Below are 25969 nucleotides of genomic sequence, written 5' to 3' on the forward strand. Positions count from 1 at the left end.
GTATGGAGCCCAAGAGCCTACATGGTTAACGAGCTTCTGCAGTAACACCAAAGGTTGAGAATCACCGGCCTAAACCACGTGACCCACCTTAGGGCTGACAGTTCCACAGGCACATACAGGAGACTCCCGGCCGATTACAAACTCGGAGCAAATAAATTCCAACTGCGCCATGCAGCCATCAAAAACAGGCTAGAAGAGTATTTGGTGGCAGGAATGTATTTATGATATATATTTATGTTAAAGTATCAGGTCTGGTCTCACACCCGAGTACAACATGAATGTTTATATATGCATAGAACATTCAGGAAGAACATACATAAGCAATTAACCTGGATAATTGAATTGCGAGCGCTCTTAGTTGTTGTCGTGTCGTGTTTTAATGTCCTGTTTTGTCCTTTTGTTATCGTTGGCCTATCTGTGTTTTCTCCGTGTTCTCGACATGGACGCAAGCACACGTGTGTACGACGTAATTCCATGAGAGCAGGGACTTTGTTTTGTAACAAAATAAGAATTTCAGTGGCTGAAAGATTTCAAGTAGAGTCGGAGGTCATCCTGGAGAGATTACGGATGGACGCTGTATGCCACGCTCCAACCAACAGCCTGTCCCAGAGCTCAACCAGCTGCATTCCCGTCACCCACGATGTCAGCACCCCTTACAGCATGAAGAGGCCAGAATGGTCATGGCCCAAATCTCCCTGGAGAATGACAGAATCATCAGATGGGAGGGAGGAGTTGTAACAGAGAAGCTAGGCTTTCACAAATGATGATCACTACTAAATCATTATGTAGATACTTCTTTTTAGTTTCTAGTGTGTTAGAACAGCCAGAAGGAAATTCTGAAATTCTGAACTAGTAACCTGTGCTATACTTTGAAATTTTCTCCATAACTACTCGTTAAACTGAACTTTGAAATTTATCACTTTTCTGTATATTTGTTCTATTTCACAATAAGAAATGTTTTTTGAAAAGAATCAATGAGTGAATAAATGTCTTAAGAATAAAATAAAATGAAATAGTGTATTCTTCTTATCACAGAATATTTTACAAAAAGAACCCAGGCCATCCCATTTTGCTAAAAAGATACGGGGCGCTCTTCTCCCCCCAGCTGTGATGTTTATGCGCCGACAGTCATTTCAGACACTTTGGGAGGGGCAATGCTGAAGACAGGTGTGTGTGAAAAGGCAACTGGAGAGAAACAGATACTGGAAAAATAAAACATTCATTGAACTGATCATTTCAATGGGGACTTATAAATCCAAAAATGAAAAAGTTTTGTAATTATGGAACAAAGAAGATGATCATCGTCTCTTCAGCAAAATTAAAAACTTTCAGATTTTCAAAAGTTTTGTGTGTAACAACACAAGCAGAAGAAGAGTACTGTTCGATGTGTTTGAAATCTGGAATCAGTAGTTGCCGGACAAATATGTTCCAGGTTCATGCATGAAAGTTAAGGACAGTGAGCTGAACTCAAATAATATACATATTATACACGCAATACACACACACAAATAATGTACATATTATACACAACATACGCACACACAAATAAGCAGATGATTGGCTGATAAGCAGGTAGACACACCTTTTCAAATCCAAGAAAATATGGAATGAAAATTTGGATTTGCTATATCTAATTTCTTATGATTTCTAGAAGTTATTTTTTCTTATCCCTTAATTCTTACTTTTACAGATTATTTATAAAAGACTCAAAAATACAAGCACATACATTCGTAGATGAATAAATTTAAAAGGCCTGTTGGGTCCAGATGGTAAATGACGAGTATCTGTGCCGCTACAGCGTGACTGGATTCTGGAACTCAGTAAGTTCTGTGTTAGGTGAGGAGACCCGCAGTGAACGGGGCCCACTGCGCAGCCACTGTCCACCCGCAGTGGACAGTGCCCTGCTCTGCACTCTCCCGCGGGCGTCCCCTGAGCAGTGGGGAGGGTGGAGGATCGATGCCCCACAACTGCATTTCTCTCGCGCAGTTTTGGGCATTTTAATTGCCCCACGTGTCCGTGGCAGCGTGGTGCTAACGCTTCTCATCAGGGTTCTGGCTGCTGAGGTGTAGGTGGCAGGGAATGCAGTAGCGCCCGGCAGAGGCTAGAGCCAGGATGGGACCTGGGAGCCGGCCAAGCAGCTCCACTGGCAGGCATGGGGCAAGGACTGCCCGGTGCACGGACCACCGGGTGCAGGGACCACCCGGTGCAGGGACTGCCCGGTGCAGAGACCCACCCGCATGGTGCAGGGACCTGCCCCGTGCAGGGATCTGCCCTGTGCAGCAATCCGGAGCAGGGTCCCGCCCGGTACAGGGACGTGCCCTACCGGAGCAGGGTCCCACCCAGTGCAGGGACCCACCTGCCCGGTGCAGGGACCCACCCGCATGGAGTGGGAACCCACTCGGTGCAGGGATCCGGTGCAGGGACCTGCCCGCCACCCCCGCAGCGAGATGAAGCAGCAGCGCAGCCACCTCACCTGGTGAGTCATTTCCTGGGTGGCGTCTCCGCTGCTGCTCCAGGCCCCACAACCCGGCGGGAGAAAATGTAATTTTTTCCACCCAGACCATCCAAACCACTCCAGCTCCCTGTCCGTGGCTCCATCTACTGAAGAGCAGCCTGGCTTGGGTGGGAGAGGCAGAGCTGCGAAGGGAATGAGCTCAGAAGCCAGGCACAGGCCCGAGTGGGTTCCTGGCTCCTTGGACGTGTTCGGACCAGCCTGGCGCTCAGCCTCCGCACCCCCGGCCCCCCTTCTCAGCCCCGCGCTCTCGCTTCGCGCCTTGGCCTAGGAAGAGGCTCAGTAAACGTTTATTGAATAAATAACCTTCCCATCGCCACATTGGGACCCTCTTTAACCCGCTTTCTTTTGTGCGTTAAGGTCGCCACCTAAAATTCAAACCGCCTTGCTCAAGGATGTTTGCTTTTCTAGCTTCCTCTAAACGGCACCCACCAAGCACCAAGGAGGCCAGAGGCCCTGAAAACTGGCCGGGAAAGGGCAGGCCTGGCAGTGCAGGCGGCTGGAACAGGCTGTTCCTGCTCAGAGCTGCCTGTTAGCCTTGGCTCTGCATCAAGGAGTGACGAAGCCACGGAGGGGGGTGACCAGGTGCTGAGAGACAGGCTGGAGCAACCAGTTCCTGGGGCTCGGCCGGGAAATCAGGGGGGCAGCTAAGGGGGGCAGCGGGGACCCGAGCACATCTCCAGGCAAAGGGCTCCAAACGCGCGGGACGCGAGGCTGAGACGCACGTGAACGTACCACAGCATGTAACACGTTTGTGTCCCTTTTTTTTTTAAATTCAAAAACAGAAAAGGCACTGGTGCTGTGTGTCCCAGCAGATTTGCCGACTCAGCCCGAAGACGTGACTTGTTGCCCTTTTCAAAGACTACTGACCCTTGTGGACCAATTTTGCTGTATCTGTCAAAACTTAAAATACTCGTTTATCTGAGAAACGACTGATTCTACTTCCAGACGTCTTCCTCCTGGTGTCTGTAGATGTACAGTGTTTCTGGAACATATTTCAGGGAAAAAAATGAAGTCATCTCATTGCCTTTCAATAAAAGCCTAACATTCTCACAAACGGTTACAGAGAACACAGTGCAGGCGCTAAGATACGATGGAAACCTGCGCACGGATATGAAAAGATGTCCAAAATATATCATTAGGCGAACAAAAGGCAAGTGGCACGTGTGTGTGAAAAGTGTAAATCAAGCAGAAAGATAGCCAAAAAGATCACCAGAAACCGGTTACCAAAAGGAGCACAATGAGGAAGGAGGAGAAGCTCCGGGATTTCAGTATAAACACTTCTGAGTTTCTTAATTTTTTTTTCAATAAGCCTGTAATTCTTATTTCTTTTTTAATAAGAATCAATGTCATGGAGAAAAAAATGGAAGTACATATGTGTATTTGTGTGTGTGTATCTTTATTATAATGTGTTGAGACACCTGATCTTACAGGCGTAAATCAGAAAGGAAGAAAGAAAAGTTGAAATTCTTTATTATGGGAGAAAAATCTAGGATATGTAGTTACTATATTCACTCATTCATTCCTTCAAATATTCATTCATTTACACTGAAGACAAACCTGTAGCATGCGTTCAGGAATAACAAAAAAGCATAATATGCTCCCTGTGACAGCCCCTTCCAAGATGAAAAAGTTAGAATGGCCATAACCCATACACCCCTAAAGAGAGGGCTGGAAACATTAGAGGTGATGGTGGAGTTATACAGTGAAGATGGGCTTTAACAAATGAATATGAATGTTGACTCATTAAATTAATATCTATTATCTCCAGCATCTTAAAGAAGCTCTAAGTAAAAACCTAAAATTGTGGAATTGTAACCCACCACAAACTCTGAAATATGTTCTACAACTAATTGTGGTGTTGTGCTTTGAAATGTATTGCTTTTTTGTATATATGTTATTTTTCACGAAAAAAAGAAGGAAAAAAAGGCGATTGTGATGATAAAACATATATATAAGCCCTCTAGCCTCCTATATTCTGGAGCAGCTAGAAGGAAAAAATCTGAGATGATGGTATGGCAGCCCATGACAAACTCTGGGATCTGTCCTATAACTTGTTGTAGAGTGCTTTGAAAACTATTGCTTTTTCTTTCTGTGTTTTGTATACATGCTATACTACACAATAAAAAGAAGTTTTAAAAAATCATAATACATAAAAAAAGAAAAGCTCAAGGAGCTTACAGTCTCTGCAGCAAGAGAGGGGCGTGTAGACACACAGGTGCCGGCACCGCTGTGGGCATGTGCACAGGTGCTGCAGAGACGTGCGGGAAGACAGGAGAGGTCAGTTCTGAGGGGGTGAAGGGGGAGGGAGAGCCCCGGTCAGCAGAGTTCAGAAAGAAGGATGCCCCATTGAGTCTTAAGATGGACAAGAACCTACTGCAAAACCAAACGGCCTCGTTCTCAGCTTGCTTCTTCTCCTCCCCCTGCCCTGCAACGCCTCTGGCCTCAGTTTCTCTATCCGACAGAATCCGCTCTAAGATTCCAACCCACAAAAAATCATTCACTTGCCCAACAAATCCCTACTGAGTGTCTCGGTGGCCCACAGCTCAGATACCTTGAAATGATAAAACCCAGAGGAAGGAAAGCCAGGACGGAGGTCTGACCTTGGAATTCACACGTAACCAACGTTACCTCCACATCGATGTGTGGAACAGAGGAGATCCGTCTTTTTGAGCTACTAAGTTTTTGGGGTCCTCTGCTATGAGGTCCGAAATAATCAGAACAGGGACGCACTATAGAAATAACGTAATCATTTCTCTTTTCATTGTTGGCTTGGTTAGATGTCAAGAGCAAGGCCTAGGGAGAGGTCCTCGTGGAAAGGTTTGAATCTTAAAATGAGTTTAACTGTTTAGTCCAGTTCATTCACTAAGACTGGGAATTCTACGTGGGATGTGGGAGAGTCAATCTTTATAATAATAAACAATGATTTTGCACATCTCCCTTGACACATCGCCAAGGTGGAAGGTGGCTGTTGGGATGTAATCATGTCCCCCACAAAAGGCATGTTCAGTCCTGGCCCCATAGATGTGAGCCCCTGGCCCCATTGGTGCGACCCGCTGGTCCCATAGCTGTGAACCCCTGGTCCCGTAGCTGTGAACCCCTGGTCCCGTAGCTGTGAACCCCTGGTCCTGTAGCTGTGAACCTCTGGTCCCACAGGTATGAACCCATCTGTAAACGGGACCTCTGAAGATGTTACTGGTGATCATTTGCCACAGGAAAAGTGCAGATAAGGTGCTGTGGTAGATCAATGAAGAGACAGATCCTTCTTAGTTGGAAGCTTCATGGTGAAGGTGACAGGAAAGACTCATAAGAACGAAGATCACAGGTGGGAAGCTGTGGGAATCCAGAAGTCTGGAATTTGCAAAATGAGGTCCAACACTGACAGTCGGAATGGCAGCCGGTCTGCAGGGCGAGTCCTGGAGGCACTCCCCACGCCCCACGCCCCACGCCCCTCTCACCACTCCCCACTCCCCACTCCCCACTCCCCATGCCCCACGCCCCACGCCCCTCTCACCACTCCCCACTCCCCATGCCCCACTCCCCACGCCCCTCTCACCACTCCCCACTCCCCAGTCCCCACTCCCCACGCCCCACGCCCCTCTCACCACTACCCACCCCTCCCCACTACCCACTCCCCACTCCCCATGCCCCACGCCCCACGCCCCTCTCACCACTCCCCACTCCCCACTCCCCACGCCCCACGCCCCACGCCCCTCTCACCACTCCCCACTCCCCACTCCCCACGCCCCACGCCCCACGCCCCTCTCACCACTCCCCACTCCTCCCCACTCCCCACGCCCCACTCCCCACTCCCGAAGTAACCTTGAGATGTTTGATTATGGGAAGCAAGTGGCCCAGGCCAGGGACTGGGACGCTGGGGGCCTCGGGTGGACAGCTGGACAGCACCCAGAGATTCAGGAAGGAGGCTATTTAGCAACTGGTGCAGAAGTATTTCAACATCTTCACAACTAGTATGGCCTTACCAGTGAGTACTGGCTAAGAAATCAACCCTGCCCACAGGGAACAGAGAATACTCCCATTTGGCTAGATTTTGCAGTGAAAGAAGGGTAATAACTGAAAAAAAAAAAAAAAAAAGCTAGTGGGGGTTAGGCCATAAAGGGCCTTGAATCCCAAGATGAAGAATTTAGACAAAAAAATAAGTAATACAGATCCACTGAAAATATTTTGATCACACTTTCAGATCTCAATGGATTGGGCACAAATCAGTTTCAGCTATGGCGCCGGCTCTGTGGAGGAGAGACTGAGGGTGCTATCACCATTTGCTGGAGGTTATTGTGAAGGAGGAAAGTTCTCATCTATCTAACCGTTCAATACCTAAAAACAGTTCTCAGGGAGGGCGAATGCCTCCGTCAGCATGAGGAGGTCAGGAAGTCTGAGAAGAGGGTGTGAGTGTGTGCAGACCCAGGAGGAGGGCCAACAGTTCAGCTCCCGCCAGCAGGTACAGAGGCTGCGGCTGCCCCCAGGCAACGGGAGAAATGGGGGTGTTAATAAGAGCCAGCAATCAGGGCAGGGGCACGGGGAGGTGAGAGGGCAGAGGGCCGGAGGATAACTATAGTGACAGCTCACATCTGCAAGGTACGTTTACAAGCCCACTTTCATCTAATCTGCACAGCAATCCGCAGTAGTCATTTACATTTGTAGGACACCACGCCGTCTAAAGAGCCCTTTTATACTTGTTATCATCTTAATTATGGTCCCCATTTTACACAAGAGAAAACTGAAGCTCGGAATTAGAGAACATCTCATCTAATAAGAGAGAAGTCTGGGACTTAGATTCCTCGTCCAGCCACTTCCACTCACACCATGGGGGGGGGGGCTCAGATTGTGGGGTCATTCCTTAATCTTGGTAAATATGCCCCCCGCACCCCTCCCCACGTTTCACAGCCTAACTCCTGCTCCTCTCCTTCTCCTCTGTGGAGAAGTTCCGCCCACCACAGCTCCTCTGGAGCCTTGCTCTAGCATTTGCACCCTTCCAACCCTGCAGTGTGACTTCTCACTCTGATAAATCTTCCTCCATAGTCTGTAAACCTACTCAAGCCTCTCCTGTGCGTTTTTTAAACCTCCCTTGGTGTACAGCCCCTTGGCTGCCACTCCATCTCTCTTTTCTTCCTAACCAATTTTCTCAAGTGAGCAATCCAGAGTCTCGGAAGATTCATCCCTCAACCTCTTGCCATGTGCCGTTCTCTCTGCCATGACACCGAACACTGCTCCAGCAAATGTCTCCAAGGACCTGACTGCTAAACCTGTGGCCGCGTCTCGGCCCCCACCACGCTCGTCCCGCTGGCGCTTTCCCCTTGTCCACCCCCCCTCTACCCTGGAAGTCTCTCTTCCACGGGCTCAGTGACACTGGAGAGGCTCTAGGCCTCCTCCTGCCATCCTGGTTGTTTCTCTCCTTTCTCGTCCGCTGGATCATGTCCCTCCAGCTGCTGGTTACAGCATGGCTTCTCACAGAAGCTGGGGTTAGCACCATCAGAGCCGAGACCTCTCCTGTCTTAACAACCGGGACCCCAGTGCTCGGGGCAGCGCCTGCGTGGAAGTCGTCGGACACCACTGCTGGATGAATGGATGGAGGGTGGAGAGCCTGCAGCGAGTAGGGCACCTCCTCCACCCACTAGCAGCTTTCAGTCCAGTGAGGAAGACAAAGAAGTAAACAGGAATGACCATAAAGGGTGATAAAAAATTACAGTACACGGAGCCATGGGAGAACACAGGATGGACACAGGATGGGCAGTTCCAGCAGCGAATTGTGAAAACATGTATGAAATGCTGCCTGCCCAGGAGGGTCATTAGAGACTCGAGGCCCAGCGTGTCTACTGAGGACGGGCCTCGTAGGTGCCCTCTGCCCCGCATGTGCCACAACCCCTAACCCACAGGGGGAAGGCAGGGGTTCTGCATAAAGCACACTGTTCGTGCAATCGGCCCATGAGCCGCTCTAACCCATGTCGGGGACAGGGCCCTCCCCAAGGCCAAGTTCCCAGACGCCAGCCAAAGGCACACCGTGCAAGGAGAGCATTCTAAGGGTAGGGTCTCATCTCTACACAGATGCCCAGCTCTGTCTTGGGGGTTGAAGCATGCTTCTTGAGGGAGATCACTTCTAAGGTGAAGTAGGAAGGGCGTAGAAGACAGGGAGAGGCCGTTACAAGCAAACGACAGGCGTGCAAAGGCCCTGAGGTGAGAGAAACGTTTGAAGAGCTGTGAGTAAATGTGCCTGTTCTCAGTCTTACTCCCTCCTCAGGTGAATTCATCTTCTCTGCGGTCTCACCAGTGTCTGCTCGCTGATGATTCTCACACCCACACTCCCAGGGTGCTTTCTCCTGCCACCGGGTGGCCATTGCCTCTTGTACGTCTTCTCCTGGATGACCCACTTATCTCAGACTCAACATGACCAACGCGGAACAAGGGTTTTCCCCAACCTCCCCCAGGAACGTCGTTCACCTTGTATTCTCTAACGCGGAGATGATATCACCACACACTCAGTTATCAAAGAGACCCCAAAGCCACCTTGATACCCCCCCTCTCTAACCAGCCCCACCCCCCACCATATCCTAATAGAAGCCAAGTTGGGCTGCTTTGGCCTTCTCAGTACTTTGCAATTTCCATTCTCCAGCTCCATCGCATCTCTCCTTATCACAATAATATCCAACTGGTTCCTTGCCATTGGTCCCTCTCCTCTCTGATACTTTCTCTGCATCTCCAAAAGGCCAATTGTATCATGTTTAAGCACCTGCTCAAAAATCTTCAGTGGTTCTTTATATATAATCCACAGAACACAACGCAAATTTCCAAGCAAAGCTTTTCCCACTTTCACCCTTACCTCACCTCCAGGCTCGTTTCCCACAGCTTCTCCCTCAGATTTACCCTCACCCCGCACCCGTAACCCAGCAGTCCCCGGCCATCTTCAGGTACTGCGGACACACGATGCCTCGCCCTCCCTCCTTTTGCACAGGCCATTCCGTAAGGCTTCCTCTTACACAACCTAAAGTGTTACAAAAGGTGTGAGCTCTAACGGCTCTGAGTTCTAGGCAATTTATAGTGTATTAATATCAACATCAAATACTCTAACTCATTTAAGCCTCACAACCACTGGATAAAGTCATTTCTGTTGTTATCTTCATTTTACAGATGAGGGAACCAAGAGAGAGTGGACAAGGGCCTCACCTAAGCTTCATACAGCTGCCACGTTGCAGTGCCGGGATTTGAACTCAGCAGAGCTGCATGTCCATAAACACAGCCATTGTGACTTACGGCCCCTCGCTTCACATCCATGCCCGCCCCTCCGGTGAACTCTTACTCATCCTTCAATGCCCAACTCCAGCACTACTTTCTCCCCCACCCCACCCCACCCCAGAAATAACCACTCCCTTCCTTCCCAGCGTCGTCACTGTGCCTTCTACACACCCCTGTCACTGTATCTCTCACACTCTATTGTGTCCCTGTGAGGACCTGCCCAGCCCTGCACTGGGCTCTGGTCGGATGTAAGAATTGCACTGAGCTGTGGAAGTTCCCACACTCATTTCCTGCACTGAGTCCCTTTTATTCACCGGTACCCCATTTTACTCCCTTGCCGACCATCAACCAGCCCTCTCTCCTCCTCAGCCCCTTGCCTGCCTTAGCGCCTCAATATGACTCATTTCCCACTTAGTCAGGAGCCTTCCTGCCCCCCACCCCTCACTGACAACCTAGAAACCAGCGTCTTCAGCCCGGCCCTGAGAGTCCCACCACAGGCAGCGCAGCCGCGTGGGGCTGAGCCCCGACCTGCTCTCGGACACAGCTACTTGGTTTCACGCCTTCCTTTTGTTTCACTCAAGCCCCTCATGGGACAGAGGAGCTACTGTAAGAACAAAGGTACCAAAAAAAGTCAGGGAAATTAAACAACCAGGTCCGGTTGGAACAGAGACACGAGTGAAGTTGGCCTGTCGCCTTCAACGCTCCATCCCTTCCGGACCCAGCTCACGTCCAGGCAGGGGCTGGCTGCTTCTCCCAGGGAGCGATGGGTTGGTTTGCCCATGCGTTCAGTGCCTTCTTTCCAAACTTCATAGCTTCTGCTTATTCATGGAATCCGTCACTCACTGTTTCATTCACCATGACCCTCGGTTCTGCTCTACGCAAATGTTCAATGAAACCCTTTTAACTGCCTAAATCTCAGTGTGTTTCCAACTGCAGCTTCACGGGAAGAGCTGATTGTCTCTGTCTTCATCTCCAAGCTGCTTCGGAAAACAGCACACGACCGGTTGGCTTAAATGAGAACTTGCTGTCTCCGTTCCAGAGGCAGGACGGCTTGCCTCCTCGTCGGGCTGGTACCACTCCGGCTGGCAGCAGTCCATGGGGTTCCCTGGCTTCTCCCTCACATGATGATGTCCCCTCCTTCCTCGTCAAGCTCCATTGACCTCCAGCCTTCCCGGAGCAGAAAGAGGGGACTGACCGAAGAGATCCCGTAAAAACAAAACTGACAGAACCGGGGACTTGATAAAATTTGGAGAGTGAAAAAAAGGAATTTAGAGTCAAAATGTGACTCTGATGTTCTTAAATCAGGAGACCGGGAGAATGGCAGGACCATTCGCAGAGATGGGAAAGCTGGGAAGAGAAACAGGTTTAGGGAAAATAAGCGATTTCTCGAATCACTGAGCCAGAGGTGCAGGGACCTTTTCAGGTGGATTTATGAGCAAACAACTGAAAACGTGGATGATGGGAGGAGTGGATGCAAGGGAACAATTTACATAATGGCCCACAGTAGATTGCCTTTCAGGCTTTCATCTTGACAGTTTTTTGAAGCCCTCTCAAATCTATTACTTCATTTGACAGTCACAGCAATGCTCTGAAGTAGGAAGGGCAAGTGTGATTTGCTTTTACAGATGAGCAATGAAGAAATAATAGACCCTGAATTAGAACCAGAGTTTCTGATATTTTTTATTGTGATAATATAACAACTCTCTTGAGTTCAAATCCCAGCACTGCAACATATGAGCTGTATGGGCTTGGGCAAGGTACTCATCCACTCTGCTTCGGTTCCCTCATCTGTAAGATGAAGATACTAACAGGAATTACTTTATACAGTGGTTGTGAAGATTAATTGAGTTAATGTATTTAATATTAATATAATATAAAATGCCTTGACTTCAGAGCCATTAGAGCACATACCTTTGGTAAGTTTGAAGTTGTGTAAGAGGAAGCCTGTGCAAAAGCAAGGCGGGACGAGGCATCGTGTGTGTCCACAGCACCCAAAGACTGCAGGACGGCTGGGTTATGGGTGTGGGTGATGGTTATGGGTGGGGTGATGGTTACAGGTGGGGTGATGGTCACGAGTGAGGGTGATGGTGATGGGTGGGGGTGATGGTTATGGGTGGGGGTGATGGTGATGGGTGTAGGTGATGGTGACGGGTGGGGGTGATGGTTACATGTGAGGGTGATGGTGATGGGTGGAGGTGATGGTGACGGGTGAGGGTGATGGTGACGGGTGAGGGTGATGGTGATGGGTGTGGGTGATTGTTACGGGTGGGGGTGATGGTGATGGGTGAGGGTGATGGTGACAGGTGAGGGTGATGGTGACGGGTGAGGGTGTTGGTTACAGGTGGGGTGATGGTGATGGGTGGAGGTGATGGTGACGGGTGAGGGTGATGGTGACAGGTGAGGGTGATGGTGACAGGTGAGGGTGATGGTGATGGGTGTGGGTGATTGTTACGGGTGGGGGTGATGGTGACGGGTGAGGGTGATGGTTACAGGTGGGGTGATGGTCACGAGTGAGGGTGATGGTGATGGGTGGGGGTGATGGTGATGGGTGTAGGTGATGGTGATGGGTGGGGGTGATGGTGACGGGTATGAGTGATGGTTACAGGTGGGGTGATGGTTACAGGTGGGGTGATGGTTACAGGTGAGGGTGATGGTGATGGGTGAAGGTGATGGTGATGAGTGGGGGTGATGGTGACGGGTATGAGTGATGGTTACAGGTGGGGTGATGGTTACAGGTGGGGTGATGGTTACAGATGAGGGTGATGGTGATGGGTGTGGGTGATGGTTACGGGTGGGGGTGATGGTGACGGGTGAGGGTGATGGTGACAGGTGAGGGTGATGGTGACGGGTGAGGGTGTTGGTTAAGACAAGGGAGAAGCTGTGGGAAACCAGCCTGGAGGCCAGACAAGGGTGAGAAGGTGAAAGGCTCGAGGAGACTTCGAGTCCACAACCATGACCCACCTTTGCATAACACTCCCTTTGACACGTTTTCAAAAGTGACCGTTCTGCCTATGCAGCCTGCAGACTGAGCCCACGCGGGAGAATGACCCACAGACATAGCCGCACAGACTTCCGGAAAACCACTGGGCAAGATGTTCCATTCTGACAAGTCAAAACCTTCAAAACCTTCGAGCTCACAAATCCACCCGAAAGAGGAGAGAGGTCAGCACTGGGAAAGGACAGTGGAAAATCCTCCGCTGAGTTTTACGCACGCTGGAAGGTGAGGCTTGTGCTTTACCAAAGAAAGGCCATGGCCGACAGGTCCAGGCCCGTGAGCCTGGGCGGACCCACCCCAGGCCAGGGCCCGTGGGCCAGGCTTGAGCCGCGCGGGCGGGGTGGGGGCGCGGCCCGAGGAGGGGCGGGAGGATGTGGCCCGAGACGGGGGGTCCCAAGACCGGGAAAGGGGTGGAGGGCGTGGCCCGAGGGGGGGCCGGAGGATGTGGCCCGAGACGGGGGGCCCAAGACCGGGAAAGGGGTGGAGGGCGTGGCCCGAAACCGGGCAGAAGGGGGCGTGGCCCGACGCGGGGGCGTGGCCCGAGGCCGGGCGGGGGGCGGGGGGCGTGGCCCGAGGCCGGGCGCGGCGGGGCCCGGAACTGCCGCCCAGAGCTGCCGGCGCCACCAGGAATCCCCGCGCGCGCCCCGCCCGGCCCCGACATGGTAAGCCCGCTTTCTTTTGCACTTTCCACCGTCTCGGAGGATAAAAGAGAACGAGGAGAGCAACCGCAGACGTCCCCCCAGGCCTCCCCTCGGCTCTCGGTGGTCGCGGCGGACACAGCAGGAAAACCCAAGTGGGGGGATGGGACCGGGAGGGGCTCGAAAGCGCCCCCGCGCCGGGCGCCTGGCGGCAGCGGCGACCCCCACCTCCCGCGTGGGGCCGGGGGCCGGGCGGGGCCGCCTGCCGGGAGCGGCCCCCCGTGTCCGCGGGCACAGGCTCCCCTCCCCGGCCTGGGGCGTAGGGGCCGCCACGGCTCCCCGGCCTGCTGCAGGCGCCCGGGCAGCGGCCCAGGGAGGAGCACCGCGGGGCTCGGCCCTCCGCCGCCCGGCGCAAAACCGGGGTTTCGCTGAGCAGTGAGCGGGGGGTCCAGCGGGAGGCTAAGCCCCGCCTGGGCGCCCCCGAGCGTGGGGGGCGCGGCCCGCGGCCAGCAGGGTGGAGGGGAAGGGAGAGGCGGGGCCGGCCGGGCCGCGCCCCTCCCGGCCGCCCCACCCCGGCCCCGGGGCCCCGCGCACCCCCGTCCCGTCTTCTTCTGCAAGGCCGCCCCCCACCCCCCGAACGCCGGGATCAGCAAACCCGGGCCTGCTCTGGTTCCGCACGGCCCACTACGAAGAAGTACTTTTGCGTTTTTAAATGGTTGAGGAACAAAGGAAGAATATTTTGTGGCATGTGATAATTACGGGAACTTCGCATTGGGCGGCCCGTCGGCCAGTTTTCCCGGCACACGGCCGCGCCCATGCATGGCCGCGGAGGCTGCGGGTGCTTCCCTGCTGCGGCCGGGTTACCTGGCTGCCGGAACCTAAGCCCCCCAAAGCCGAAAACCATTTCTACCCTTTATAAAAAAAAGTTGCCAGCCTCTGCTTTCCTGTGTCCATGTGTCTCCCCACCTACTCTTGGCCTCTTCGCCTTTCCCTCCGGAAAGGAGCCGGCTTGGCTTGGCTCCTGGAACCGCAGCTGCAGCACTAACGCGGGGCCTGAAACGGGACCCTGGCCCTTGAGGGGTGGGCGGGCCATGCAGCCTGGTCTCTCCGCACATGCTCAGGGCTAAGTATGCCTCTTTTCTTATATTCTTTCACTGTATCCATATCTCATATTGTCTTCCTTTTCCTATCTTGGTTCCCACCGAATGAAACTCCCGAGATTGCAGCTGTTGAGTGCTGGAACCATCTCCCAAGTCCCTCAGGCTCTACAAATTATACAATTGCGTTTCAGTAATTCGATAGTTGCATTCTTCCGGAGGGTGGGGTGGGGTGCGGGAGGAGGAATGCAAAGAGGTTTTCATTTTTTCCATGAGTCTGATAGCAACAGTTTTCAAAAGAAAAAACAGACAAAATTAGAGTCAAGAGTGATGTTAGAGTGGGGAAAAAGGAAAGCAGAGACCCATTTTGAGCCTGGAAAATGAAATTAGTGTGAGTTGTGCAAGGAAAGGGACACACAGGTGGATATGTAGCACCTGTGTGTCTAGGAAAGGTCATGGCGCCCTTCCTTGCCCCTCAGCCTGGAATCTTCTGCCTGGTCTGGTGTGCCCTCCCTCCCGCCCAACCCTCTTCCTGTCATCTGACACGGAGATAAGTCTGGGGGATTTTAGCCTAGATAAGAAGAGCACTTGGGCAACATTTGTTTCTAGGCTATGGTGTTTTGTTTCTTTAAAAAAAAAAAATTCCCTTTTGGGGTAAAAAAAAAAAAAAATCCAACAGTGTGACTGTTGGGAAAGGATGCACTTCCGGAAGCGCTTGGGAGCTGAGTGCTCCGGAGGCAGGGGAGGTGGGCATCTGGGCTTAAAGCCCCTGGGACATGCAGTGAGACTGCTACAGGGGAAGGCGGGAGGAGGCTGCCGGCTGCAGCGCAGAGCTCAGCTCAGAGAATACCCAGGGTCCTTTTTTCAGGTCCTTCCTGAACCTGAAAGCCTCTAGCTCTGGGCTCCAACAGTCCACCCTCCAATAACAAATTAAAGGCTAAAAACTGAGTTGCAGACTCAGCAGGAGTCATCGTTAGTGCCAGGGGATAAGCCCCTGAAGACGGGTGTGTCCAGCCCCGTCTCCCAGGAAAGCTGCAGTGTCTGCTGTCACCCACCAGAGGGAGACCGGGAGCTGCTCACTCCGGGGCCCCAGGACAGCAGCATTTCCTAGAATTCTGTAGTGAGGAAAGAAGAGCCCAGCACAGGATTTGAAGGTCCTCTGCAGCCCAGCCGCAGCTGTGTTAGCAGCCACCTCCAGCCCCTGCGTGCACTTTCCTGGTTTGAAGCCACCATCCATCCCTCGGGGAATCAGTGGCATGTGGAAGTGGCAGGAGCAGACGCCCAGGCTGTAGTAAAGGGGAACCGGTGGCCCAGATTCTAGGGTGGCTCTGCCGTGTCGATTCCCTTCTCATGCCTCAGTTTCTTCACATGTAACATTAATGGTCCTCAGCTTTCAAGGACACAAGCCCCTTGTGAACATCGCAAACGTTCTTAGATCCCCGCACCCCGTCTGCAATAATAGCTGTGCTGTTCGTTTTCTTTGAGAAAATGCATGATTCCCAGGAATCCAGTGTTGCTTTAAAAAGAACGGACACTTCATTCATTACAATAACCTCTGTACATTCTCGGGAAATAGGAAATTATTCACCCTATAGACAATGTTTGGTGTGGATATGTAGCACCAAAAAAACCCTAAAAATATCAGTAAACCCACACCCCCCACCCTCATCTAGGCAGCCTACTTAAAGCTTTCAGACGTATCCCTCACGTTCCATATTTCCTTCACTCTGTTCCACCTGGAATAACGCTGTGAGGAGGGGCGGGAAGAAACCTCACAGAACGTGGCTTTCTTTGGTTTCCTGGGCCCCCTTGCCCCCCAGGATATGACCCTCTTAGAAACGGCCTTGGTCCAAACTGAGGAGACAGAATTCTCTGGAGTATGCACCAGCTCTCAGCCCTTGTCACTTGCCCTTCTCTGGGACCTGGTTTTTTTCTTTTTCTCCAAAGGCAAAAGTGTCCAGCCCCACCGAGACGGAGCGGTGCATCGAGTCCCTGATCGCCGTCTTCCAGAAGTACGCTGGACCGGAGGGTAACCGCAATACCCTCTCCAAGCAGGAGTTCCTGAACTTCATGAATACTGAGCTGGCAGCCTTCACAAAGGTGCTGGTCCCGCCCCCGCCACCCCCTCCCCCACAGGCCACCCACAGCAGGAAGCAAGGCCCTGGAGAACGACCAGGAGTGAGAGCCAGCAGCTAACTGCCTACCCCAGGATGGCAGATGGCTCAGCGGCCTCCTTAGCAGCCCAGGCTGAGCCCCTAGGTCTCAGGGCCAGCTGTGAATGACCAAGGGCCATTTCTTCTCCCTTCCTTTGATGTGAGATGTATTTTAAAGATCAAATTGTGCAACTATATAACACAGGGAATGGTGATCCTTTTTTTTTTTTCGTTTAGGGAAAGGTATATGAAATTAAATGGTGTAAAAGAATAGTTTTTAACTTTTATTCCTCCATCAAAGGCTCCAGGGCAGAACTTTCCACAGTGATGGAAATGTTCCCTCTCTGCACTGGCCGGTGTTAGCCACTAGCCACGTGTGGCTTTTGAGCACTTGAAATTGTGGCTTTTGCAACTGAGGAACAGAGTTTGTAATCAACTTAAAGTTACATAGCCACTTATGACCCATGGCTCAAGGTGTGTGCACGTGTTGAGGGAGTCAGAGGCGGGGAAGCTGAGGCTGATGAGGTGGAGCCTGTGCCCTGCTGATGCCTCAGGGAGCTCCACTTTGATAGGTTTTGTTCCTGGGAGTGCCACCCACACTTGACAGCAGTGAGCCACTTTCTGGCTCTAACAGTCCAGAATGAAGGCCAGTGACTCAAACTAGGAAGTCCCAGATTTCTCAAGTGGAATCGTAGTTACCTCTTAGAGGTTATCAAAGTTGAATAACTCTCATGTCGCAGAGAGAACCCTGGGCCAAGAGCCAGAGAGCCTGGGTTCAAGATCCACATCTCCCCCTCAGGCAGCTCGCTTCATCTCTTTCAGTCAGTTTTCATACCCTAAAAATGAGAATATTAATATCCCTTGCCCTGTACCTTGTACTCTTGTAAAAAGAAGATGTGGCAGCTCATTTGAAAGCCCCTTAGAAAGTGCATGTAAAGGCTGCCACCAGCGTCACCGTTGTCACTGTGCTGTTTGCAGAACCAGAAGGACCCCGGGGTTCTTGACCGCATGATGAAGAGGCTGGACCAGAACGCTGACGGGCAGCTCGATTTCCAGGAATTCCTGAATCTTATTGGCGGCTTGGCCTCAGCTTGCCACACCTCCTTCATCACCAATGTCTCCACAGCGAGCCACTCCCGCAAGTAAATCTGAGGCGTCCTGGGGCCTGGTCCCCAGCTGCCCCCTTGCCCTCCAGCCTCTGGTCACGTCTGCCCCACGCGCAGCCACGCCCTGAACCCAGCACACCCACCGCCTCCTGCAGCTCACTCCTGCTTGTAGCAATAAAGCAGATATGTTTTGCAAAAACACAACGCCGGAGAGTCCATGAATTTGTGCAAGGAAGGGAGGAAGGTAAATTAGATTGAAGGAAGCAGTTACACAAGCTGCATAGTAAATAGTAAAAATGCATCCTGGGATATACACCTAACCCTGAAAAATGACACAAACACAGAATCATCTCTGAGTTACTCAGGCTGACGGGGAGCTCTCACTTACTGTCTTTATGCAGTCATCAGATACTTACTCACCCCTGCTACAGATGCTGTCATAGATTCCAAGGCCACAAGACGAGATCTTCCCCGTCATTGCTGAGCTTACTTTCTCGTTGGGGGAGAAAACAGTGAATGAATAAACAGAACTTCAGAGGGTGACAAATCCTGTGAAGGCTCTGAGATGGCATGTTGCAGCTCACGGTGGCCAGGGAAGGACAGCAGTATTCTGAGCAGGTGGCATGCATGCTGAGGTCCAAAGAAAGAGGAGGAGCCAAACATTTGAAAAGAGGGAGGAGGGCATTTCAGGAGAAGGAAGAGCAAGGGAAAATGTCTTGGGGTGAGAAGGAGCTGGGATGTTTGAGGAACAGAAAGGCAGCTAGTTGCCAGGTTCTTTATTTTTGGCCCAGGGTTCCTTATTTATGCTTGACTGAGCTAGTATCAACATTGGTTTCATTTTATAAAGAAATGTGATATATCAACCAAGAGAGAGAGAGGGCTTAAGAGGGTGAGAAAGCTGACCCAGAGCTAAAGACATTAGAGAATGAAAGATGTGCTTGTTTTAGCAGTAAACAGTCATCCCTAAGAAATACAGGGGAAAATTTCCCTGTGCATTTCCAGAGACCTCTGATTTCTTATCCATCTACCTGAGTTTTAACCTCTGCAAGAAATCTCTTGCAGCTTCTTCATTCATAAATAAAGTAGCGTGGAATCCATCATTTCTGAGGTGCTTTCTGGCTCTAATATTCCAAAATGAAGGCCAGTGACTCCAACTAGGAAGTCCCAAGTTTTTCGAGTTGAATTGTAGTTACCTCTTAGATGATTTGTTAGCAGCATGAGGGGGAAGGCGGAGGGATCTGCACTGAGTGAAAGTGCCCATATTATTCCCTTGGTAGGTGTGGCCTGCATAAAAAGTGTCACTATACCAAAAACACTGAGGCGGAGAGAGGTGGAGACACTGGGCGCCCAAGGTTACCAGCCTGTTTGCAGGTCTACCAAGGAACTTGAGGGCCCTGGCTCGAGTTAGAAGACATGAGATCCAATCAGCACCAAGCTTCCAAGTCAAGATTCAATTCAAAAAATTCTACTGGGTGCCTATTAGAAGCAAGATAAGTGATGGAGAGTGGACCGTTCATTAGAAGGAGAGGTTGGTTTGAGAAACTCAGGTGGTCCAGCTGGCAATGCCTGGGAGTTATCTTCAATTTGAGACAGCTGTTAACAATTGAGGGGAAAACTCATTAAAATGTAGGAGCATCTTTCACTTGAATTGCTTCACAACGCAATCAGACGTTTCTAACGTAAACATCTTTATGTTTTCCACTTTAAAAAGGAACTGGGAATCATTGCGAGCATGAATACCCATTTTAATCATTTTTTTGTGATTAGCCAGCCATCACTGGCCCCTCCTTTCACAAGAGAGCCCACTACCACTTTGCCATAAACTCTCTAACTCCCTGTCCTCAGTTCAATCTCTTCCACTCCTTTCTCGATTCTGTTACCAAGGAGAGTTTTTAAAAGCCATCTTGACGATAGCACTCTCATGTTTAAAACTTGTCATTAGTTCCTCCCAACATGCAGACTGAAGCCCGAACTCTGCGGGACTCGAGGGCCTCTGTGGCCCAGTCCCTGCCACCTCCCAAGCCCCTTTCCGCTGTCCCGAGCGAGCGTGGCTTCTGTCCAGCCTTGTGGACATCCCTGGAGCCACCGCACAGTGCCAACCTCTGTGCCTTCTTGCTGCCCTGAATGCCCTTTGCCCTGTGTCCACCCGTCCAACTCCTGTCTTACAGAGCAGCATAAATGTCACACACACACACACACATACACACACACACCCGGAAGCCTTCCCTGAATGCACCCCTATCCCAGGCTCATTCTAATGCTCACATTTGATGCCCCCCAGCACTCTGATCTTACCTCTATCACAGCACTCATCACTCTACCCTGTAATGACCTTTTTACTTCTTTGTCTTCCCCACTTGACTTCGAAGTCTACAACGGGGGCCTAATTAAATGTGAGTTCTTCATGTGGTGCCTGACAGAAAAATTCTTGTTGAAAGAGTAAATGATAGTGCTAAAAAAATCAGGCTTGGGGCTTACTGCGTGTATTTCAGGGTCCTCGTAAGAAACCCGTGTGCACCACAGGGGTGGCTGCAGACCGTTCAGTGAAAGGACTGTTCACAAAGGTACGGGCAAGGATAAGGCGGCAGAGCACCCAGGGACCAGCAAGCTTAGGAAACTTACACCCCTCGGCCCAACTGGGGGAAGTACGGGAGCAGTTGCCGGAACCCAGCACGGGTCGTGGCCCAAGGAGGGCGGCCATGCACAGAGGCCATGGCACAAGGGAATCAGGTCTGTCCATCTTCCCAGCATTGGCCAACCCAACTGAAGAGTAGAAAGTGGGCCTGGACAGGCAAACAATCTCCAGCGCAGTGCGGAAAGGAAAGATGTTTCCCTACCACGGAGTGATTGCTGCCAGAGGGAAGACCAGGCCAGGCAGAATTCTTTTTAAATGAACCAAAATAAGGAGGGAAAGCAGGCAAAGACCCGTCCCTTTAGTGAAGACTTGGACCTAGGACTTTCATCAGACCTTGTGGGCTGAGCAGATTCAGGAAGCCCCTCTCCTGCAAACAATGCGAGATAAAATAGCAGCACACACACCTGCCCGCACCCCCCCGGAAAGCAGTTACAATACTCGGTCAGCTCAAAAGGCAGCAAGAAATGCCCACGTGCCAGAAGCAAAAAGGGAACTGGGCTGTAAAAGTGACTCAGAGCTGAGGCCAGGTGGCTCCGCGGCAAGGCCACAGGCTGCGGTGGGGACTGCAGCTGAGCTGGGACAGAGGGAACCCTAACCCTAACCACTGAAGAGCTGCTCTGCAGATCGGAAAGCTCAGCCCACAACCCCAGAGCAAGACTCAGACGGAGCCCCGGAGGGGAGTCAGAGCAGGGAGCCTGTGCCTCCGGAGAGGGGAAGTTCAGATGCGCACTGCGCAAACCCCAGGTTAAGACGTGAGCTTTCTAAAACAACGGCCCCTGAGCATAAGGCACCCTGGGAACCCAGGACAGGCAAATGCCAACCCCCCTCATGGGACAGCGCTGGCCATTTGGAGGATTTCCAAAGAAAACATCCCGCTAAAAGGGGCTCCCCGACTGGCATTACAGGGCACGTGGGGACAGATGAGAAGAGCCTTCACTCCCCAGAGCAAAAGACACAGCAGTCTGGAATGGGTTTTCACATGAGTGTGTGTGTGTGTGTGTCTGTGTGTGTGTGTTTAAATAAATTAAGCAAGAAACAGAACCCATAAAGCAAGAACAGGACTCAGTGAAGAGGAAAAACAGGCGTATTGGAAAAGAACCACGGAGAGAGTCTACAAATGGCACAGGGGTCAATCGTGGAGGTAAAGGACCGAGAAGCTGGGCTCGTACCCCCAGCTCCGCAGATGGGGGCGGAGCTCGCCCTGCCCGCCGCCCTCGGGAGCAGCGCGCGACTCACAGTGAAACTATTGTCCCGCCCGTCCGCGAACCCAGTGACAGATGTGTCGGGAATGCGGGTGGAGAGGAGAGGACCACACCTCACAGCAACTGCGTCGCTCAGGCTCTGTCTCTCGGCTCCCTGGTCTCTGCGCGGGCCCCCTGCCCCGCTCCCCCGCAAGCATTCCTGGTGACCGCAGTCGAGAAAGAAGCCTGGGGAGGGAGGGAGGCTGCGTGCGGCCAGCTGGGCAGCCCCAGGGATGGAAGCCTCTGTGCGGACAGCGGGGGCTGAGCAGAAGGGGCCGCCACCCTGCCCTCGCTGCCCCACCCCTGCCCGAGAGAAGACTTTCTGTTACCGGATTCCTGCTTCATCCCCGCGAAGACTCAGCGCCAGGGTGTCAACAGGAGCTTTAAACAGGATCTGGGAAGGATGCAAACCCAAGGCGGCGCCGCAGGAAGGGTCTGCGAGTCCGGTGCAGGAAGAAACTGACTTCTGGAGCAGGAAGAAGAAATCCAGATGTGGACATTAGGGAAGGGGTGACATAACACCAACCAGACAGCAGAGGTTGCTTCAGAAGTGCCTTCTCCTTTCCTCCCTCTCCACTAACCCTCCTGGACGCCTTGCGCTGGGCTTCTCCCCGCAGCTGCTGACATTGCCCCCGCAGGACCAAACCCAGATCTGGGTCGTCCCTCGTCGCCTCCACCGGCAGCCTGCACGCGGCCGCAGCCCCGAGGTTGGCTCCTTCTCCCTCCATGCCCACCACACCACAACCTGTGCTGCGAGAGCCTCGGATGGGCCACAGAAGCGCGGTGGGGGCCTGGGCAAATTCCCTGCGTCTCCTCCTAGTTACCTGGAGAACCGAGGTGACCCCAGCGAGGCCGTCTCCCCGCATGCTGGTCTCAGGTTCAAGGGAACTCACGCGTGGGAGATGCCCTGCAGCGGGAATGCGCCGCAGCCGCGTGGGTAGTTCTCAATAAAGATACTCTTTTTTAAAGGGAATGCCGCACACAAATGATCGTTTTTATCTCCTGTCCCTCTTTTCTTTTTATTATAGACAATTTATTCAAAGATAGAATAGTGAAATCTGGCTCATGGATACTCCCTGTTCATTTTCTAACCCCACCCACGGCCACCCCAACACCAAACTGCCTCCAAGTAACTCCCGGACAATATATCACTTCACCCATAAATGTTTCAATGTGTATATCTCTGCAAGATAAGGGCTCTATTTTAAAACCATAGCCACAGTATTATTCACACCTAAAAATTTTAACAAGAATTCCTTAATATCACCAAATAACCAGTACACAAATTTCCCCCGATTGCCTCATAAAGGTATTTTTTTATAGTTTGCTCAAATTAGAATAAATTAAGGGCCATATATTGCAATAGATTGGTATATAGCTTACATCTCTTTTAAGCTACAAGACTCAGTTTCTCCCTTTTTCTCTCTCTCCCTTCCTCCCTCTCCTCCTCTTTCTTCTGCTCCCTTTTTTCCTTCTTTCACTTCCTCTCCCTTACTATTTATTTAACAAAGAAGAAACTGGTTCTTATGTCTTCTAGGATTTCCAATAACTGGCTTTTGCTGATTATACCCCTAAAACAATATTTAATATGTTCCTTCCCCCCCCCCCCCATTTTCTGAAAACTGGATTTAGATCTGAAGCTTGATCAGATTTAGGTTAGATGTTTTTATTAAGATTACTTCAGAGCTGATGTGTGCTTCATCAGGAGACCTCTGCTGTCAGTTTGCTTCCCCCACTGCAGATTGACAGGCATTGAGGCGCATTGCAGGGTTCATTATTTCATGAGGTGCTGCAAACCAAAAATAATTTTATTCTATCATATTCTCTTCTCTTTAAGCTGTGATGCCTTTACAAAGAGAAACTTCTCCTCGTTGGCCATTTGGTTAGCCTGGAGAACAGTTTATATGGGGAGAGCAGAATAAATATTTGATTCTTTCCCTTTACTTACCGGTTTTCAAAATAATAGCCGGTTCCCTAGCATCCTCTAAGGGTGATGGAGGCTGGGTTTTTGTTGTTGTCTTCGTGTCATTATAAATTAATGGGTTTAAGCATATCTTATGTGATTCCATGCACTGCAGTAATTTTCCTCACTGATGCTCATACTGTGCCATGTTTGGCCAGTGGGAACTCTTTCCAATTGGGTCCTGAATCCCTTTGACAGGGCTCTCGTATTCTCCCATGACTCCTTCTTTTCCGGCATAAGATGGCCCCAGCTCACGTTGTACATTTCCCGTGCCAGGCCTGGATGTGCTGGTCTTCGGGGAACTTCACTTTGTTTACAACTGCTCATCCCTTTTGCTTCCTTCGCCAGCTTCTCTTTGCCCTACATCTCAAGTGCCATCACTCCGAAACTCGGCTCTAGGCCATCCTCCCCTCGTGTCCCTGTCGACTCCCCATCAGGGAAAGTCTAACCACTCACAATTTCAACCGTCACCACCATCTGATCTATTTTTTGCATTTTAAAATATATGAGATACCACCTCACACTCCCTAGAATGGCTATACTTTTTTTAAAAATGGAGAATAAGTATTGAAGAGGACACAGAGAAATTGGAACCCTGGGAGAATTGCTGGTGGGAAAGTAGAATGGTACAGATACCACACTGTGGAAAACAGTTTGGCAGTTCCTCAAAAAATTAAATATAGAGTTACCACGTGACTTGGTGTGCTGGTTTAAAAGGATGTATGCCCCCTAGAAAAGCCATGTTTTAATCAAAATCCGATTTCATAAAGGTAGAATAATCCCTATTCAATACTGTATGTTTGAAACTGTAATCAGATCATCTCCCTGGTTGATGTGATTTAGTCAAGAATGGTTGTTAAACTGGATTAGGTGACATGTCTCCACCCATTTGGTGGGTCTTGATCAGTTTATTTGAGTTCTATAAAAGAGGAAACATTTTGGAGAAAGGAGATTCAGAGAGAGCACAGAATGCTGCAGCACCACGAAGCAGAGTCCACCAGCCAGCGACCTTTGGAGATGAAGAAGGAAAACGCCTCCTGGGGAGCTTCATGAAACAGGAAGCCAGGAGAGAAAGCTAGCAGATGATGCCATGTTCACCATGTGCCCTTCCAGCTGAGGGAGAAACCCTGACTGTTCGCCATGTGCCTTCTCACTTGAGAGAGAAACCCTGAACTTCATCGGCCTTCTTGAACCAAGGTATCTTTCCCTGGATGCCTTAGATTGGACATTTCTATAGACTTGTTTTAATTGGGACATTTTCTCAGCATTAGAACTGTAAACTAGCAACTCATTAAATTCCCCCTTTCAAAATCCATTCCATTCCTGATATATTGCATTCCAGCAGCTAGCAAACTAGAACATCTGGCAATCCTTCTCGGTGTATATTAAAAGAATTGAGAACAGGGACTCGGGATATTTGTATACCTATATTCATAGCAGCATTATTCACAATAGCCAAAAAGTAGGAACAACCCAGGCGTCTATCAACAGGTGAGTGGATAAGCAATATACAGTGTCTGCATACCAGGGGTATTACTCAGTTAAAATGAATGAAGTTCTCATACCTATGACAACATGGATAAACCTTGAGAACATTATCCTAAGTGAAATAAGACAGACACAAAAGAACAAAAATATTATATTATTCAACTTGTTTTACATATCTAGAATAACAGAGACAGAAAGTAGATTAAAGGTTTCCAGGTGATTGGGGGAGGGGGGACGGAGAGGTATTGCTTATTGGGTACTGAGTTTCTATGATAGGAAAGTTTTGGTAATGGATGGTGGTGATGGCAGCACAACATGGTGATTGTAATTAATGCCACTGAATTGTACACTTAAAAAAGGGTTAAAATGGGAAACTGTGTCCAGATGTTCCCACAATAAAATTTTTGTCTGCAAGTCCTCTGCACCTCTGCTATTTCTTCCTTCACCTGGAATTCAATTTGACATAATTCAGTATAAATTTATTCAGTGTCTTCCACATCCTAAGTGTTATACCCTTATTGATGTTATTAATAGTAATAATGGCAAAAGTTAACAATTTATTGAGCACTTGTTGTGTATCATACACTGTCTTTTATTCCTTCAATATGAGCTCAATTGTTAACACCCATTTTACACAGGAGGAAGTTGAGGCACAAGAAAATGAAAACTTTCCCCAAACTTGCCAAACCAAGTCCAGAGCTAATGGGGGAATTGCAATTCTACTTGAGACTCTATTGAAAGCTAGGCAGGTAGGCAGTTTGCCAAACTGCACTTTCCACTTCTTCCCAGCATATGGCACTTTTGAGCCACCCTTTCTCCTCAGGCCCTTCTCCCCACTCCAGCTGAGCTGAATGCAGACCCAATGTAATTCCAGCTAGGGCCGCAGGTCTCAT

At 50.6% G+C, this 25969-nt stretch overlaps 1 protein-coding gene and 1 long non-coding RNA gene across 2 annotated transcripts; one reads left to right on the forward strand and one right to left on the reverse strand.

Annotated features, from left to right (window-relative positions):
- Positions 1-200: 200 nt before the first annotated feature.
- LOC143678708 (uncharacterized) lies at positions 201-2465 on the reverse strand. The gene is made up of 2 exons (XR_013173414.1): positions 2357-2465; positions 201-695 (listed from the first exon to the last, which is right to left on the reverse strand). It is a non-coding gene; the product is annotated as an uncharacterized LOC143678708 (long non-coding RNA).
- A 10866-nt stretch (positions 2466-13331) lies between these two features.
- On the forward strand, positions 13332-17953 carry S100A11 (S100 calcium binding protein A11). Its single transcript, XM_077155981.1, has 3 exons — positions 13332-13417; positions 16438-16590; positions 17622-17953. Exons 1-3 carry the CDS (start codon positions 13415-13417, stop codon positions 17787-17789), a joined length of 324 nt encoding a protein of 107 aa, XP_077012096.1. The 5' UTR covers positions 13332-13414; the 3' UTR covers positions 17790-17953.
- Positions 17954-25969: the final 8016 nt, after the last annotated feature.

This window comes from Tamandua tetradactyla, chromosome 4 (genome assembly GCF_023851605.1).
Source record: "Tamandua tetradactyla isolate mTamTet1 chromosome 4, mTamTet1.pri, whole genome shotgun sequence".
In the NCBI taxonomy this organism is placed as follows: Eukaryota; Metazoa; Chordata; class Mammalia; order Pilosa; family Myrmecophagidae; genus Tamandua; species Tamandua tetradactyla.

What these genes read in the sequence shown, in the direction of transcription:
- S100A11 (XM_077155981.1), top strand. An exon ending in AGCTGGCAGCCTTCACAAAG is followed by an intron (nt 16,591 to 17,621) that starts GTGCTGGTCCCG and finishes TGCTGTTTGCAG; the next exon opens with AACCAGAAGGACCCCGGGGT.